Genomic DNA, 19,549 nt, shown 5'->3' with positions numbered 1-19,549 from the left:
TGAGACAACTTTTAGGGTGCAAAATACTAGTATTTATAGACTTACAATTGGGTATCTCGAATTCCGAGGTGGACTTACTATAGTGATTGGACTATTTCTATTTCCCACAAGATTAGAACGAATATTTCAAGACTAAATGTGGCCAAATCGGTTTAGCCGTTTTCGAATTTTAGCATACCTAACATTATGTTGTGCTCTATTTTTATATATAAGAATAATGTAGAAAGGTTATGATTAATTGGAATAAATGATATGAGAACAAAATTTTTGCTATTTCAAACTAAATCACTAAAAAGTTTTTTAAAAAAAATAAGAATGAATAAATATATTTTTTAAATTTATCCCAAAAACAACTTGACAATAATGCAAGGAATCATCAGTATTTCAGAATTTGTGATAATAAAATTGATTCAAGACAAGTAGGACAACCATTTGGGTTGCCACCAAAAAAAACACATTAGTTCTCTTTTTTTTTTAAGAATTACTTCTAGAAATCTTCATCGTTTTCAAGTCATTTCCTTGTCGTTTTTCTGACGATTCTCAGTATCGTTATTGCATCATTCAACTAACAATTCGCTTTCATGGCGTCTTATTCATTCAATTCTTATTAAATTTAATAAAATGACGACGAGAAAAATTGAATGCAGATTATATAAATATTCGTGAATATTATTGACAATGGAAAAACAATAAAATTTATTTATGCCAATTTTAATTCAAACGATTAAACAATTGTTGGAGCATGTGGCACAATATTGCGCAAGAGAAAAGAAATCTATTCATTGAATTTGATATATAAAAATCTATTCATTATATATATATATATATATATATATATAATGAATTAAATAAAATTCACTAAATTTCGAAATTAACAGCCTCTAAACTTTACTGTTTTTTTGACACATCGGAGGTGGAGCTTTTTAACCCCGGACCTTCATACATTACTATCTATTCTTCGATAAATTCTGGGAAATTATAATTGAAAAAATGTTATTCGACAAAATATCCATTTGATCGATACCAAATTTAGGTTCTGAATTTAAATAACATAAATAAAAAATAATATAACCTAGAAAATGTTTTACAAATACCAATGAGTATATAATTATACAAATGAGATCTTTCAGAGCACCGTGTTTGAGAAAAATATGCCAAAAAGTGCATTTTCATATTAACATTTCAAAAAAGTTGATATTTTGAGTCTCTATCAACACTTGCGGCCCATTTACTAACGTTTTTGTATATAAATAAAACTACAAACAAAACTACTTACTACAATTTAATCATAATTAAATAATATTCATGTAAAACATCCTATTAAACGTAATTGAACATCATCTGTCAATAACGTTTGACATTTGACGTATTAGCCACCGTTCATTGTTTTATTTAAATTACGCTTTTACAAAAATTTTCAAATTAAAAATATAAAGTTTTTTCGCGATTTTGAAATAATATCTCACCTTTCCGACTATCTCTGGATTGGCACGAATTTTTCAAGACTAAGACTGGCCAAATCGGTTTAGCCGTTTTCGAATTTTACCGAATCATTTGATCGAGAGCTACATTTTTATATATAAGATTAAATAAAGTAGTTCAAATATTATTTATTTTGCACGATATTAATATTGGCATGATAATATAAATTAGCTAGTATATAAAATAAATGAAAAATTATTTTAGTTAATACCATTCTATTTAAAAAACTAAATATATTCTTCATTTAAATTAGTGACATAAATTTTGTCTTTCTATCATTTGCAATATTTGAGTTTTTTTCTGATCGATACGTATTATTTTATTTTAGTTAATTAATTTTATTGCTATTGTATTAATTAAATGTTTTGTAAAATTAATTAATTAGCTGTCTGATGAACGAAGATCTTTAAATATTATAGGCCTACGAAAATGGTTTATTTATAAAAATTGATCAGAATTTCGAGTAGTGGCCCAGTCAAAATTTCAAAATTCTATTGCCACAATTTCAAAAGCTGTTCATTGTCTATGTTTGCAACTGGTCTTAAGGCCAAATGCCACTTACACCTAGTTACAAATATATGCAAATATATATATATATATATATATATATATATATATATGTATGTATGTATGTATAACACTTCTTACTCATGGGACAAAAGCGCGGGAATTTCAAATGCGTCATTGACGCACGCAAACGCATTTATTACTTTTTATTATATATACATATATATATATATATATATATATATATATTTGTTTAAACAAGTATTGTTATCAATTTTCAATAGTAGAGTGACACAATTCCAAAACAATCATTTTTTTTACTAAAAAGATAACGTACAACATTACATTCATAAATTCATATCATGTAGGTCGAGCCTGTGGTCAAATAAAAAAGTCATTATTTTTAATTCCAAAAACATCATTGATATAATAACTGATGAAATACTACTTTATATATTTTTTGCTTTATGAAGAATAGTAGAATGATTTTAAGAGTACTTAAATTTTGTTAATTAATGATTTTACAGATATAATGGAAACTTTTACCGATATAGTAACAGTTACATTCATAGCAATTCATTTTGTACTCCGAAATCTATCTTTTAAAGGTTAGGATTTCAAAATAGAAGGGAAAAACAAAATGTTTCATCAAAATTAAACTCATATAAAACACTATCTTATTAGTGGTGCATGGCATCGTGCCTTAAAACAAATTGCAGGAACTTCCTGTACCAAAAATTAAAGTTTGTGAAAAAGATAACAAGTTTTTAGAATTTTTAAAAAAATTGATAATTGACATTATTTAAATTTTTTAAAAAATTTGAATTGTTTTATACTTTGTAATATTTTGGAAATTGTCAGCTGCGTAGAAACGAAATTTCAAAGCGCGTGGGCGCTGCGTCGCAGTGTAACCGATGACATTGCTACGTAACCCAGCAAAATTTGTTTGTATTATTAATATGTCCTCAAAATATGTGATTATTTGATGTGCATATGTATAATGATCATTTTTTGTCCACCAAATGGCTTTCTTCCGAAAACGCTTGCCTTTTGTGTTTCCAAAAATTTCAAAATGTTTTTTGGATCATACAAATCGGATGATCCGTTCTCCCAAATCCTCGATTTCTATTTTCTGCACTCTTTGCTCCATATCTCCGTAACGGCTGGGCCTGCCTTTGCCAAAAACTTTTTACCACTTCTCCTTATCAATAGAAATCGAATTTTTTATGAATCATTCAAATCTGTTGAACCGTGTCTCCGAAATCGGCAACGAAAATTTGTTTCTACACACACCTACACACTAAAGTATGTCAAAAGGTTCAGAAACCTCTGAAACATAAAGATATATAAAAATACTCATTTTCGATTTTTTGCGATTACTATAACTTATCCTACGGGAAATTAAAAACCACGTGTTTGTTACGCACATGTTGCTTCGTCATTTCGTTTATTTACGATCCTGTCGTTATATAGTAGAATAAAACAACCCTCTGCAAACCGTCGCCTGAATGAATTTCTTTTTATTTACTTAAGTATTATTCACTTAGAGTTATCATGGTCAGTTTGGACCGAATGAAGGCTAGGATGTGAGCCGAAACGTATGGATATACATATATATGTGGTTGTGTGAGAGAGAAAGATAACATTGATAAGAAAGAGAAAGAGAGTGGGAGAGACTATATCTATATTGTACATGTGCAGTACAGGTAATTGGTTTTTTTTCAATAAATGTTATCTTGTGTCATGTTGTTTTTTTTTCCTTCGGCCCGTTCGCACGTCACATACATTCAGAATATTACATTATCTTGCAAAATAAGCGGCGCCAAACGGCCATGTCTTCTTATCAAATTCTTTATCAAAAAAATATATTTACGAACTGAAATTCTGCTCGTCCGATTATTGTTTTCATCACATATAATACAAATATATGTACATACACATATATACATATGTAAAGGTGTATGTATATATAGTTAAGGACAGGTGTGTACCTCGCGCAGAAATTTCCATAAGTGGAAAGAATGCTGATTGCAAAAATAGGTGTAAGTGGCATTTTGCCTTGAGGCAAATTGTTGAAACTTCCCGTACTAAAATTAAATATTCGAGGGAAAAAATCAGTAATCAATAAAAATTGATCAATGGTTTACAACAATTGTTTTAAACATCTTCAAATAGATAATTATAATCACTATATATTTCATCGTTCATAAAATATACAGTGACAATCTTATCGCTCAAATCACTTGAGAAGGTTCACATTAGCAAAAGGTGCCGAATGAATCCATCTGAGGATATATTTCTTACGATTAGATTAACGCATTTGAAACATATACATTTTCAAACAGAATTGTAAATTTTATATTCATATTTGAAGTATAAATCTTTGTATATTTTTGAAAATTTTCAAAAAATAAATTTCTTAAAACTTTAAAATTTGCTTCAACTGTATAAGTAAACTTTAAAAATTAACAATCTTGGTACGGAACCGAACAAAATTAGTACTCATTTTTGAAAATTTTATCAAATATCTGATAATTTGATGGCATATGTGTAATGATCAATATTTTGACCGCCAAATATTATTTTATTTTTTATTTTTTCTTCTGTATATCCGAAACCGCTAGACCTGCTGTACCAGAAATTTCATCAATTCTTCATTTCGTTCATACGAGTAACATGTTTTTTGAATCATTCAAATCGGATGCTTAGTACTCTCAAAAACTCGATTTCTATTTTCTGCACTCTTTGCTCCTTATCTCCGTAACTGCTGGACCTGCCTTTGGCAAAAACTAATCAGCACATCTTCCCATCAGTAGGAATCGAATGTTTCCTTTAACCATCCAAATCGGTTGATCCGTGCGCCAGAAATCGTCGATGAAAAATTGTATCCACACACACATCGATTTTTTCTGAGGTATGCCAAAATGTTCAGAAACCTCTGATACGTGAAGATAAATAAAAATTTTCATTAACGATTTTTTTGCGATTACTATAACTTACTCTACAGGAAGTCATAAACTAGGTGTAAGTGGCATTGTGCCTTGAGGCAAGTTGCCTGATCTATACGTGTATATGTAAATAATCGATTTAACAAATTCGCGGACAGTAAAAGTTTCACCAAGGTTCAAAAATTGGCAGTCGCTTTATTTTTAAATTAGTTGTGATATCCGGAATTTGATTTGTTAAATTATATAAGATGAATGCTATAGCATCCACGTCAAGTCTTACGCTTCTATTCTATGCAATGTGCTTGCCCAAGCTAATTAGTGACTACAGGGCAAGATAAGATAAGAGAATTAGTTGGTCATTTTCTTGACAGGTACAATAATTACAAAAAATATCTCTCATAATTAAGTTCGAATTAAATGACTTTAAAATTTGATTGCTGCAACACCATGAAAATAAATGCTATAGCATTCACGTCAAGTACTGCGCTTCTATTTTACGCAATGTGTTCGCCAAAACTGTGATTACGGGGAAAAATAAAGATAATACGAAAATACCTAAAAAAATAAGTATAAAAATTACAAGAAAGGTTATATAGAATTAAGTTCGAAATAATTGACTTTAAAGTGCTGCAACGCAATGAAAATAAATGCTATAGCATTCACGTGAATGAAGGGTAGAATGTTAGCCGAAACGTGTGCATGTGAAATTTTTAAAATATTCATACAGATTTTTATTGATGTGACCTTAGTTTAGTTACTTATACGTGGTAGTATGATTTTTTGCTTTAGTATGTATTTAAATAATATATTTCTCCTTTTTTTAATAACTTTGGTTTTGTGTTTCCGTCAAAAAAAATGATTTTATTAAGATGCATAAGTTTCATGTTTTTAACCTGGCGATACTGAATGATGCCACACATTAAGAGTCGAAACGTATAATAAAGAAAATTATTTTTCCTAACTTATTTGTTCATTTTGAAGAATGGTCTGTTAAATTACTTTTTCTTTTATATACATATATATATATACACCTAAGTCTGTTTTTACACGGAGATTGGTTCCAGAAGAAGCCGTGTAAAAAAAATAACCGTGTAAAAAAAGACATGGATCTTATACAAAAATGGGTGATTTGTTCCTAATCTCTAAAACCTATTAAAATTAGTGAAAAACAAGAATTTTCAGGGTATTCCCCTAAATTAGTGCTATTCGCATTTACTTTGACCAGTAAAAATTGTTTGTACGCGCTAAAGGGGAATTCACTTGAATCTTTAAGCTAGTGTTCGCAAACTATCGATACTATCGATGGTTTCAGACTTTTTTCTTTCATAAATACTTTTTTGTGATATCAACATACTTCGCAAAAATTAAATTTGACAAAGAAAATTTAAGTACATAAAATTTCAAATCGTGCTAAATGGAATAAAATCGTGTAAAAAAATTAAAAATATTCAATTTTCAAACCGTGTTATATCAAAACCGTGTACAAAAAGAACGTGTAAAAACAGACTTAGGTGTATATATATATATATATATATATATATATATATATATATATATATATATATTATATATAGTATATATAAAATTATCACATACACGTGTATGGTTTGTGTCAGGTGACCACGATTCATAAATTGATAATGACATTGAAATATAAAGTACGTTTATTGAAATTGCGTCGACCTAGATTTCAAATTACGAAGCCATCGCAGATAACACTTATCTACTTTTGCTATTTAAATTAAAACAATACATACACACACATATATGTGTATATATATAGAAGACTCTCAGGACTCAAAAATTATAGAATATTTTAATACAATAGGTAGACAAACTTTGCTTAGTATTTACAGAACGTCGTAAAATATTATAGGCCTTCGAAAACTCTATGAAGAATTATGAATCATAAAGAAATTTAGATTTCGGAGTGGTACCTCCGTGTCATTAGGACATATTATACATCGTGTATGTCCTAGTGCTCACGAAGTCATATTATTGTAAAATATTATTTACACATCAGGAAGTCCATGCAACTTGTCTAATGTATTGTCAATGCCACTTACGTCTAATTTATTTATTTCTTTATCTACATTATAGAATTCTATATAATAAAAGATATTTTATTCTTTTCTGTTGATAATAAGTATGAATGTAGTTTCATTGTTAATACCACTATAATAAAAATAAAATTCCTTAAGCGTGAAGTTGTTGCTTATCAGATGAAGCTGTCAGTTTTTTTTTATAATTATGCTCAAATAAATATTTTATTTTCTTTCTAGTTAATCTAGATTTAATCATTCTGCAATCTATAATAAATAAATATTATTACAGCATCTTGTGTTTAAAATAAATATCTAATGTAGCTTTTCTATTACCACCAGAATGAAAATAAAATTCGCTAAGCGTGAAGTTAGTTGCATCAGATAAAGCTGTCACATTTTTTATAATTATGCTCAAATAAATATTTTATTTTCTTTTCAGTTAATCTAGATTTAATCATTCTGCAATCTATAATAAATAAATATTATTACAGCATTTTGTGTTTAAAATAAATATCTAAAGTAGATTTACTATTACCACCACAATAAAAATTAAATTCCCTAAGCGTGAAGTTAGTTGCATCAGATAAAGCTGTCACATTTTTATAATTATGCTCAAATAAATATTTTATTTTCTTTTCAGTTAATCTAGATTTAATCATTCTGCAATCTATAATAAATAAATATTATTACAGCATTTTGTGTTTAAAATAAATACCTAAAATAGATTTATTATTACTACCATAATAAAAATTAAATTCACTAAGCGTGAAGTTAGTTGCTTATCAGATAAACCTGTCAGTTTTTTTTTATAATTATGCTCAAATAAATATTTTATTTTCTTTCTAGTTAATCTAGATTTAATCTTTCTGCAATCTATAATAAATAAATATTGTTAGAGCATCTTGTGTTTAAAATAAATATCTAATGTAGCTTTTCTATTACCACCAGAATGAAAATAAAATTCGCTAAGCGTGAAGTTAGTTGCTTATCAGATGAAGCTGTCAGTCTTTTCTATAATCATGCTTAAATAAATATCTTATTTTTCTTTCATGTTAATCTAGATTTAATCATTCTATAAATCTTTTTTTAATTAGCAAAGAAAATAAAGTCTTTGACCCCCATGATGTAGTTTAATCCGTATTTAATCCGCGGACGTCGTAGAAAAGGTTCAATAAACCCCGAAAAAAAGTAATGCGCATTATATATATATATATATATATATATATATATATATATATATATTATATACATTTTACACGAAACAAATGTCATAGAACTCTTTATAACGGATTCGTCAGATGAATTTATTGCGGAGGTCTTTGCACTTTACAATTAGTAAACCACAAAAAAATACTATCACGATTTCTTCTACAATCTAATTGTACAAATAGAGACGTTTTCGTGGTATTGCCAGATGTGAAATTACTCTTTAGACATTTAGTACTGCCACAATACTAGAAATAGTCTTTTATAGTATTGCCACTTGACTAGAAATACTCTCTTATAGTATTGTCATTAGACTAGAAATAGTTTTTTAATATTGCCACTGAACTAGAAATGGTTTCTTTTAGTTTTGCTACTAGACTAGAAATTGTTTCTTACAGTGTTCCCACTAGAATAATTTTTTATAGTATTGCCACTTGACTAGAAATAATCTCTTATAGTGTTGTCATCTGACTAGAAATAGTCTTTTAATATTGCCACTGGACTAGAAATAGTTTCTTATAGTATTGCCACTAGACTACTTTTCATAGTATTGTCATTCGACTAGAAAAGGTTTCTTATAGTATTGTCACTACACTAGTAATAATTTTAGTATTGCCACTGGTATAGAAATAATCTTTTATAGCATTGCCACTGGACAAGAAATGGTTTCTTTTAGTATTGCCGCTGGACTATAAATAGCCTCCAATAGTATTGCCACCAGACCAGAAATATTTTTTTCTAGTATTGTTAAAGGAAATTTTTAACACATAATGAACGATAAAACTATAGTAATTTTGTAGAAACAAATGGCAAAAATTACAAAAAATCCACTTATCATTGTTTGGCATTGAAAACATTTGAATTGTCATCAGCTAGAAATGTCAATTCACTTGAAATTTGAATTTAACTGAAATTATGAGCCTAGATAATATTAAAATATAATATCCTAGAAAAATGTAATGTCTACATTATTATTGCCGAAAAGCAGCTGAGATGTGCCAGAAATTAAAATAATATAAGATACAGTCGATAGTATATGTTAGCAGACGAAATTATACAATTCAGTTAAATAAATAACGCAATAGGTCCAAAATTGCATTTACATTATTGTTTTAAACTTATGCATGCCGCATTTTGGTTTCCTTTTGCTAAAATATTTAACAATACAAAAGAATATTTCTACTTATTAAAAAAATGATCTAGAATTTTATTTCATGTGTCGAAAATTCATTTGTTTGGCATTGGATATGGCATATTTATCAAATTTTAAATCATTGTGAGGTTAATCAAATCATATCTTATATCTTTAGGACGATCCTTTATTCACAAAAGCATAAAAGGATATCGGAATTGCTTTATTATGATTACTAAGCAGATTTTGTTTTATGTGAGATTACATCTTATCTCACGATCTTTATTAGGAAAAATCGTTTATTTACCTAAGACGGATTTATTAGAATCAACCTTACATAACAGTAGATTTTATGAGGGTGAAGGATTTAATAGACCATCTTACGTAACATTAATACATGCACAATGGGCAAAAACCGTGGTGACAGAATTTAGTAGAATATTTTTCTTTTAAAAATATTGGCCAGAATTAATTCTTTAGGTCAATTCAACTCAAATCAGCTTAGATCTTGTTAGGATTTACTTTTTGCAGGTCAAAAACATTGATCAAAATTTATCCACAAAAATCAAACTAAATAAAAAAGCTAACCTTTTTTGGTTGTTAAAAGATCAATTTTTATCTCACTACTGTTAGATGGAAGAAGCTGATTCATCGTAAATCTCACATCAGAAACAGTAACAGAATAGATGGACACTAACTAAAAAAAACTCCCCTTAAATTACAAATTAAAATAAAGAGGTCAAAACTAGTCTTTGGATTTTATCTCAAAATCATCGTCTGGAAAAATAAAAAAAGTCCTAACAAATAAAAGAAAAATGTCAGAGTTGGTATACCAAAAGGTCAACCTTTACCTTAATCAGTAGATATTTTGCAAAATTTTTGTTTTTGAGTAAAAATCCTACAAAAGTGTCCATCTCTGACCCGAAACCTAAACCTCAATATATAAATTGTGACATCTGTCGTCGACTTGTCAGCTGTCACAATCGACAATGACAGGTGTCACGTGATGAAAGGAACAGACTGCGTGTCATTGTAACGACATGGGCGTTTGTCCTAATGCCAAAAAATAGATTCTAGAGATTTATTTTAAGTTATTGGACACGAAATGGAAAATTATAGACTGATGTGTCATAATATATATGTACTAGATGACTCACGTCTTTTAATCACACTTGATTTTACCACACAACATAATCATTGCTTCAATAATTTAGTCGATAATTTTCATAATCTCCTACAATATATTAATTGCTTTTTGGCAATTTGTATAAAAATAGTGAATAATAAAAGTCGTGAGATAAGATGTAATCTCACACAAAAACAACTTTTATCTTGCTAACAAAATCTGCTTAGTGATCATAATAAACCAACTCCGACATCCTTTTTTGCTTTTGTGAATAAAAGATCCTCCTAATGACATAAGATATAATTTGATTGACCCCGCGAATTCGATTGATTTACTATTAATCATAGTAGCGATTTACTCAAGTAAGGTTCATTCTGGCCAAGTTTTGACTCTTGATTTTTAGTATTTGACTAAATGCAGGGTTTTTTAACGCCAATAGAGAAATATTGTTTATACTTGAAATTGCTGTTAAACAATATCTTCATTTACCAACTATGACAATTTTTAGTTCAAAAATCTTCTTATAAGAAGACAGTAACATATGATCTAATTTAATATGACATTTGCATTTCAACATCCCCACATACAACATATTTCAATGAGAAGATATATTTTGATTTTTATAGACCAACTAACATTTCTTTTATGATCCAAAAATCTCTCCATAACAAAGACTTTGAGATTTGATATGATTTTACGAAGGATTGGCATCTGGTTCAGAGGCATTTTGAGCAAAACTTGGACTCTTTTATTGGCATTAAAAAAAATCGTTTTCTCAACAGTTGTGGGACAAAAATGTGTATAGATTGGTCTTTGGCGTACCATCTTTTTTTTGCAGAATCTGTACTAAATCCTCATTTCTATGTCCTCATAACATGGGCTGGGAGATTTACATATGATTTGAAGGTATTAGGTGATTTTACTCTTTTTCAATTCCAAAATTAACTCGTGATATCCAAAAATGCCCCATAACAAGGACTTTGTGATATGATGTGATTTTACAAAAGATTGGCATCTGATTCAGTGGCATATTGAGCAAAACTTAACCTTTTTTGTTGGCATAAACAAGGATTCATTGTGGGATAAAATTACATATAGGTTGATCTTTGGCTTACCATCTATTTTTTGCAGAATTTGTACAAAATCCTTCGACATATCTTCGACCTCATAACATGGATTGGGAGATTTACATATGATTTGAAACTATTAGGTGATTCTACTCTTCTTCAACTACAAAAATAACCAAATAGACCACTCCTAACAAGGATCGAAAGTCAGTTACCAAAATCTCTCCATCAATTATCTCACCATCAACGATTACCTCAGCAGATTCCATTGAACTCTTTCAACAATTGTAGTTCATTGTACTGAATTGAGACTAGGCGTGTTGCTTTTTTTTGGCAATCGCCAAATAATTCGCAGAATGAAATAGAATAGAATGGAAAAGAGTCAACAGTGCGAATCTAACGGCACCATTGGTTTTTATCAGATTCGCAAATCTTTTTGCAACAGAAAGAAACAATTGTAGTATATATATATATATATATATATATATATATATATATATATATATATCTTATATATAAAAATGGAGCTCTCGATTAAATGATTCGGTAAAACTCGAAAACGGCTAAACCGATTTGGCCAGTCTTAGTCTTGAAAAATTCGTGCCAATCAGTAGGTTGTTGGAAAGGTGAGATATTATTTCAAAATCGCGTAGATACTTTACATTTTTAATTTGAACATAATTGTACAAGCGTAATTTGAATAAAACAATGGACGGCGGCTAATACGTCAAATGTCAAACGTTTTTGCCAGATGATGTTCAATTACTTTTAATATGATGTTTTACGTGAATATTATTTAATTATGATTAAATTGTAGTAAGTAGTAATTGTAGTAAGTTGTTCGTAGTTATATTCATACATAAAAACGTTATTAAACGAATCGCAAGGGTTACTAGAAACTCAAAATATCAACTTTCTTTAAATGTTAATATAAAAATGCACTTTTTGGCGTTGTAGCACTCTTTTTTTGCTAATCATATATTCTGAAAGATTTCATTTGTATAATTATATACTCATTGGTATTTATGTAACATTATTACATAACATTATTTTTATTTATGTTATTTAAAATCAGAACCTAATCGATCAAAGGGACATTTTGTCGAATAACATTTTTCCAGTTATAATTTCCCAGAATTTATCGAAGAATAGATAGTAATGTATGAAGGTCCTGGGTTAAAAAGGTCCACTACTGATGTGTCAAAAACCAGTAAAATTAGGCATCGTTTAACTACAATATTTGAAAGTAGAGGGAAAAAGATGTATAACCAGCTATAACCTTGATTCTTATGACTTTGCTATCGGGAGATAAACGTTAATTCTTGAAAATCCATAATGAAATATTTTTTTCGGTTAAGACATTAAACCTGTTTTCAAGTTACTCTGCCTATAGGGTAAAAGGGTCCAGATAACAAATTTTTGAAAGACATCAAAAAAGCACATTTCTACAACGATGAAGTAGCTGGCAGTTTTACTGAACGTAGTCAGATAATTGTTCGTTTGAAATATGTTATTTGTTGTGATATAATTGGTTTGATTTATATATAATTAATATTTGCTCAAAGTCAAATTAAATCTCTGCTTCGCCCTGATCCACATATATAGTTTTTATTAAATTTTCTTTAATTCATCGAATGTAACTTGAAACTTTTCAAAAAGCAGGTCAAAGAAGAAATACTTAAATCATTTTCTATCTCTCCTCGCAGAAATTTGAAAAATTTTTATAAGCTCAGTAGAATTATTTACAATTATACACAAAATTCAGAATCTAAAAATAATCTGAAAGACTTGAAACGTAATCAATAAGTCGAAAGACCAAAAAAGACATGGATTGGATTATACTATGTTTTCTATAGTAAGTGTACATAAGTTCCAGTTTGATTGTATTTACAAAATATAGATAGACAAACTAATGTGGTTTATTGTTTTGATAATACTTCATTGTATATAGCATTCAAACAACACATACTTATACACTTAAAGTTTTTTTTTTTTTTTTTTTTTTTTTTTTTTTTTTTTTTTTTTTTTGTCAATCAAAACTTTATTCAAGTTTTATAATACAAAATTGTTGAGAATATAAAAAACAAAAAAAAACTTAAACCTAAATACAAAATATAAATGTAAATAATAAACAGAATAATAACAAAATAAAATTATAAAAATATTGAAATAATAATCTTAAAATCAACTATGGCTGGAACTGAGCATTAGCTACTCTGTCGAGTGATGAATGCTTCTATGATGATAGATGAGGAAGGTCATCGGGCCATTTCTTCTTCAGTCTTCTTGTTGGATTGGGCAGAGATTTGATGATGGGATTTGTGTGGAGTTCTAATTTCTTGATGTGGGATATGCTTCTTGATTTTATGTATTCTGCAACGGTTGGAATATTCAGGTCTTTGTGGAGGCTGTAGTTGGATATATACCACGGTGCGTCAGTGAGGATTCTTAAAATTTTATTTTGGCATGTTTGTATAATTTTGATGTTGGAATTACATGCGCAACCCCACAGTTCTATACCGTAAGTCCAAATAGGAATAATTACAGTTTTGTAAATGAGTACTTTGTTCTCGAGAGAAAGGTCTGATTTTCTTCCTATAAGCCAATACAGCTCCTTGATTTTTATTTGAATTTGTTTTTTCTTATATTCAATGTGGGTTTTCCAATTTAGTTTTGAGTCAATATGTAGTCCGAGGTATTTTACACTATTGGAGGAAGGTATTATTTTGTTATTTAAATGAAGAGATGGATTGTTATGATGTTTTAAGGAAATAATGAGATGTTGGGATTTATCGGTATTGATTGAAATATTCCATTTTGCGAACCATTCTTGAAGTGTTAGTAAGTATTTTTGGACCTGTAAATTAGCTAATAAAATATCTTTATGTTTTGATATTAAAGCTATGTCATCAGCAAATGTACTGATAGTTACTAACTCATCAGTAGGCATATCATGCGTATACAGGAGGTATAATAATGGGCTTAGCACACTGCCCTGTGGTACACCGCATTCTATATTTCTGATGGCAGAGGTCTCTCCTTTTATTTTTACACGAAATTTTCTGTTGTGTAGGAATGATTTTAGGATTTTGAAGTAAGAAGGAAATGTTAAAAAGATTTTGTATAATAGTCCGGAATGCCACACCTTGTCAAACGCCTTGCTAACATCTAAAAATACAGATACACAGTGTTCCTTTTTATTTAAGGCTTCCAGACTGTAAGACACAATCCTGTTGCACTGTTGTGTAGTGGAATGTTCTCTTCTAAAGCCGAACTGATGGTTCGGTAGCCAGTTTGTATGGGGATAATCTTCGAGCAATCTGCGATGTAGAAGTTTTTCCATTAGTTTAGAAAGAATTGGTAAAAGGCTGATTGGTCGATATGAAGAAGTGAAGTGAGGGTCCTTGTTTGATTTCGCTATCATAATAATTTCGGCTGTCTTCCAAGCAGTAGGCCAGTAATTAAATTGTAATATAGAATTATAGATATTAGTTAAAAATAAAACTGATTTCATGGGCAACTCTTTTAGCATTCTTGGCGTTATTTTAAATAATCCTGGAGCAGACTTATTTTTTAAATTCTTAATTTCTTCAAAAACATCATTGGGTGAAAAATGTCTTATTGAGGATGATTGGATATTACATTGTAGTAGCTGTTCTATTTCTAAATTTGGACTTATGTTTTGAGCACTGAAAGTGATTTTCAGGTGATCAGCAAATGCTTCCGCTTTTTCTTTTGTACTCTTCGCCCATTTAAAGCTGTTTTGATGTGGTATTTTTAAAGGATAATTTATTTGAGGTGGTTTGCCCTTTCGTTTAATAGGTTGCCAAATTGAGTTGTCGAACCTATTAAGTTCCAACAGATAGGATTTGAATGAGAGATTTTTCCATTCCTTTATTTTTTTCCTCAAGATGTTATTGAGGTGGTTGAAGGAAGTCTTATCTGAAGGCTTATGCGACTGATGCCAAGTGCGTCTCGCTTTTCTTTTTGCTATTAATAAATTTTTGATCTCAATAGGAATTGTTATTTTTTCTTTTGTTGCCTTTAGGATCGGAGTGATTTGTTCTGTTGTTGTGCATAAGATTTCTGTAAAAAATTGTAGTTGAGTTTCTATATCGGTCGTGTTCTTTGGCCTTATAATTGGAAGTGTTCTAGAGTTGAGAATTTTTTTGTAATGGACCCAGTCAGAGAATTTATTATGTAAAAATTGAATGGAATGGACAGGAATCGGTAGCGTACTAAATGTTAATAGGATTGGGGAATGGTCAGACGATAAGTCATAGCTTGGTTCAATATTCATTTGAAATTTGGAAATGCCTTTAAAGATAAAAAAATCTAAGAGATCAGGGAATTTACTTGAATCTGAGGGCCAATATGTGGGACTGTCTGTTGATATGTAAGATAAGTTGTTTTGTTCTAATGCTGTATAAAGTTCTTTGCCTTTACCAGTAGTTAAACGTGAACCCCATGCAGAATGCTTACAATTGAAATCCCCTCCAATAATAAATTTAGATCCAAATTGAGAAAAAATGATGTATACTCTGAAGACGAAATTTTGAATTTTGGTGGACAGTATATTGCAGATACATGAAGGTCATAAAGATTGGTTACAATCGCAATTTGCGTTGCTTGAATAAATTCTTCTTCAATATTTGGAAGAGCATAGTGGTTTAAGTTATTTTTTACTAGAATCGCCGAGCCACCTCGAGCTCTTCCACTTGGGTGATTAGCATTGTAAGTGGTATATTCGTGAATTTTGAAAAATGATTTATCTGTAAAGTGTGATTCAGAAATTAAAATAATATCTACATGATTTAATTTTAGAAAACATTCTAATTCGTTTTTATGTGGTATTAAGCCGTTGGCATTCCATTGCGCTATTTTAATTACCTTTGCCATTGTTCAATTTATTCATGAGTGAAACTAACATATTGAGGACCATGCTGTTTTGTTGCATAAGTTGATTAAATAAGGATTTGAATTCTTGAAGGAATGAGGAAAGGGATAAAGGTTCTGAGTCCGTAATGGGGTTATTGAAATTTGTAAAAGAATTTTTTGTTATGTTTGCGTATGATAAGTCGGGATTTCTTGTTTTGAATGTTGGAGGAAATGTATGAGGTTTGTCTTGTTTGTTTATGTTATGGAGTGTTGTTTTGTATCTCGTATTTTCGGTTGACTTACTATTGAGGAAATTATTTTTTTGGTCATTTATTTCTTTGTAGTATTCGCAGCCGCGATAATTAGCAGTGTGGGCCCCTCCGCAGAGACAGCAGCATGCTGGGGTTTTGGGATCTTTGGGGCAGATTTTAGTATTGTGGTCATCTCCGCACTTTAAACAGGCATATGGTCTGTTGCAATATCGCTGGGTATGATTATATAATTGGCAGCGTGTGCACTGTATGATGTTATTATTTTGTTTCGGAGGTTCAATTCGGACTATATTGTTTGATATTTTATAAATATCATAGATTTTTTTGTTGTTGTTTGCTGGTTCGAGATCGACAAAGAACATATTCAAAGGTTGTTTTGATATTCTATGCCTGATGTTTGTAACGATCCTAACTGTGTGACCTTGCTTTGCTAATTCCGATTTGATAGTGTCGATGTCAGTGGTATAGTGTAGGTTTCTTATTACGATTCTATAGGCTTTTTCTTCTTTCAATTGATACGTATGGAAAACTACGTTTGCAATTTTTAAATAACTAGATAAGTTTCGAAATTGTTCAATTGTGCTGCAAAAAATTTTGAAATTATTATTTGCCAAACTTCTTAGAAAATATTGTTCGCGTGGAATGATCTTGTTAATTGCTTCTTTCATGTCGTTTATTTTATCGACGCTATACACATAAATAGGAGGAGGTTTGTTTACAATCGGTTGAACTGGACTGTCATTGTCCATGTTGATAGATGATAAAGCCGTGAATCGGTTTTTTGTTATGGTAATTGATTCTAATGGTTTCGGTGTTATTTTACGTTTTTTGTTGCTAATTACCTGCCAAGAAACGCCGGTTGTGTTCAGTATTGCTGCATTGTTTTGTTGAGAGTTATTGCTAGATGTACTTGCAGTTTGTAATGCGCTGGTGCTCGGAACTGGGCTACTTGGAGTATTAATTGTTTCATTTTCATCAAATGTATCCATATTGTTGAGAACATTAAATGTTTGTACTATCAGACCGTTGGTCTCTCGGTCCCCACCGACGGGGGACATTTCACTGAAACTTATACCTGATAAAAGGTTTTGTTTACACTTTGTCACAAAATTATTTCAGATAAATACTGATTTAATTCACTTTAAATATCGAATGTTTTGCTTTGCTCCGATGTTATCGGTACCGTGTCCGAAGACTGAATGATACACTTAAAGTATTAACATTTTTGATTCTCTAGAAATTGTTTAGAACATACCTTACTTAGCAAAACAACGTTTGCCGGGTTAGCTAGTTTAGTATAATATCACATCACAACTGTGTATAAGAGCATTTTTTTATTAACTTCCCGTAGGGTAGTTAAAAACACAATTTTTCTAAAAAAAAATATACCTAATAAATAAGATAGATATCATGATCTAAAGCTAAATGAACATCGTAAAATATTATAGGCTTATGAAATGCTTACGAAATACCTAAAACTAAAAATTCAGTCCTGTTTGATTTTCTAAACGGAAACTAGTGGTGTATACAATATTATTCGCCCTTCTTGTCTTTTACTCCATTCACATTATTTCTTTTCCTCTTCCAGATTGGTGCCGGCTGCCATCAGGCGTCAAGTGCTCCTGCCTGCTGGCGGGTACGCCCGAATACGAGCGACTGAGCCCGACGCAGCACGATGAAGTGCAGGCGACCGCCGACCTGTTCAGGCGCATGACGGCCGCCGCCTCGGTCTCGCCCGAGAACAACGATGACGACTTCGGCTTCGATTCGGGATCGGGAGACTATTCGGAGGGAAAGGACTCGACTAACGAGAAACAGGTAATAGAAGACGAAGTTATTTTAATTATATATTTTGGGTTACACATTATTTTGTTCAAAATGGTACTGTAAGTGTAATAGCTGATGTCCGAAGGGTTTTTGGTTCGAGTCCTGGTACTGACAGAATTATCATTTCGTTTGGTTGAAGTAGAATTTGAATTGTTATTTTGAGATAAAAAAGAATTAGATGTTAGAACAAGAAGTAATGTTAGATAAAGAATAATAAAAATGAATAGTATAAACCAAATAAGCGAAGGTAATATAATTTTAAAAAAGTGTAATAGCTTTTCACAGTTACATTTTATAAGTTCCACGGCTTAATGCAGCGGCTCCCAACCTGTGGGGCCCGTACATCTGTTTCCAGAGTACATTTATCGAAAATAATCCAATCTTTTTGGAACGATATTAAAAAATAAACAAAAAACAATCAGTTTTTATGCATTTTTTAACATAATACTATAAATTAATATCAGTTGAATAATTTATAAAATTAAACTGTTGAAAAAATAAGAGGATGCAAAAAAAGTTGGAAAACACTGTTTTAATGTGATAAGCGCTTAGTTACTTTAAGCAATAAGTTACTTTAGAGTTGCACTTATTAATGAAATATGTCTGAAGTCAAACTAATGTTTCTTTTTGATATTTATACCATTTGGAGGTTAGTTCTCTGCCGTTGCCAGTATCAAATATGTATCCTCACACGTACCTTCTAATAACACTTATTAACTTCCGTCATAGTAATAGGCCGAAAATCGTAAACGAAAATTTTTGCATTTCTCGACGTTTTGAAGGTTTTTGAATATTTTGGCATATCTCAGAAAAAATTGATGTGTGTGTGTGTTTTGTATGTCTGCATTTTTTCATCCACGGGTCAACCGATTTGAATGGTTTGAAAAACATTCGATCCCTATTGATAGGGAGATGTGCTGATTAGTTTTTGGCAAAGGCAGGTCCTGCCATTTCGAACATACAGAGCTAAATGTGCAAAAAATGGCAGTTTTTGAGTGAACTAAGCGTCTGATTTGAATTATTCAAAGAACTTTCTGCTTGTTTAAACAAAATAATTGC

General features: G+C 30.2%; 1 protein-coding gene across 1 annotated transcript in view; it reads left to right on the top strand.

The window, feature by feature from the left end:
• LOC113367775 overlaps window positions 1–19,549 on the top strand; it is a 78,193-nt gene that overhangs the window by 7,920 nt on the left and 50,724 nt on the right. The window contains exon 3 of the mRNA XM_026609355.1: window positions 18,252–18,481. Within this exon, the coding sequence (XP_026465140.1) occupies window positions 18,252–18,481 (230 nt within the window). The remainder of the gene's footprint in view (window positions 1–18,251; window positions 18,482–19,549) is intronic.

Source organism: Ctenocephalides felis, unplaced genomic scaffold (assembly GCF_003426905.1).
Source record: "Ctenocephalides felis isolate EL2017-DRISC unplaced genomic scaffold, ASM342690v1 CF-g0.4_SCAFFOLD_01170, whole genome shotgun sequence".
NCBI classification, from domain to species: Eukaryota; Metazoa; Arthropoda; class Insecta; order Siphonaptera; family Pulicidae; genus Ctenocephalides; species Ctenocephalides felis.
Note: the sequence above shows the minus strand (reverse complement) of the source record. Positions and strands in the feature narration are given on the sequence as shown.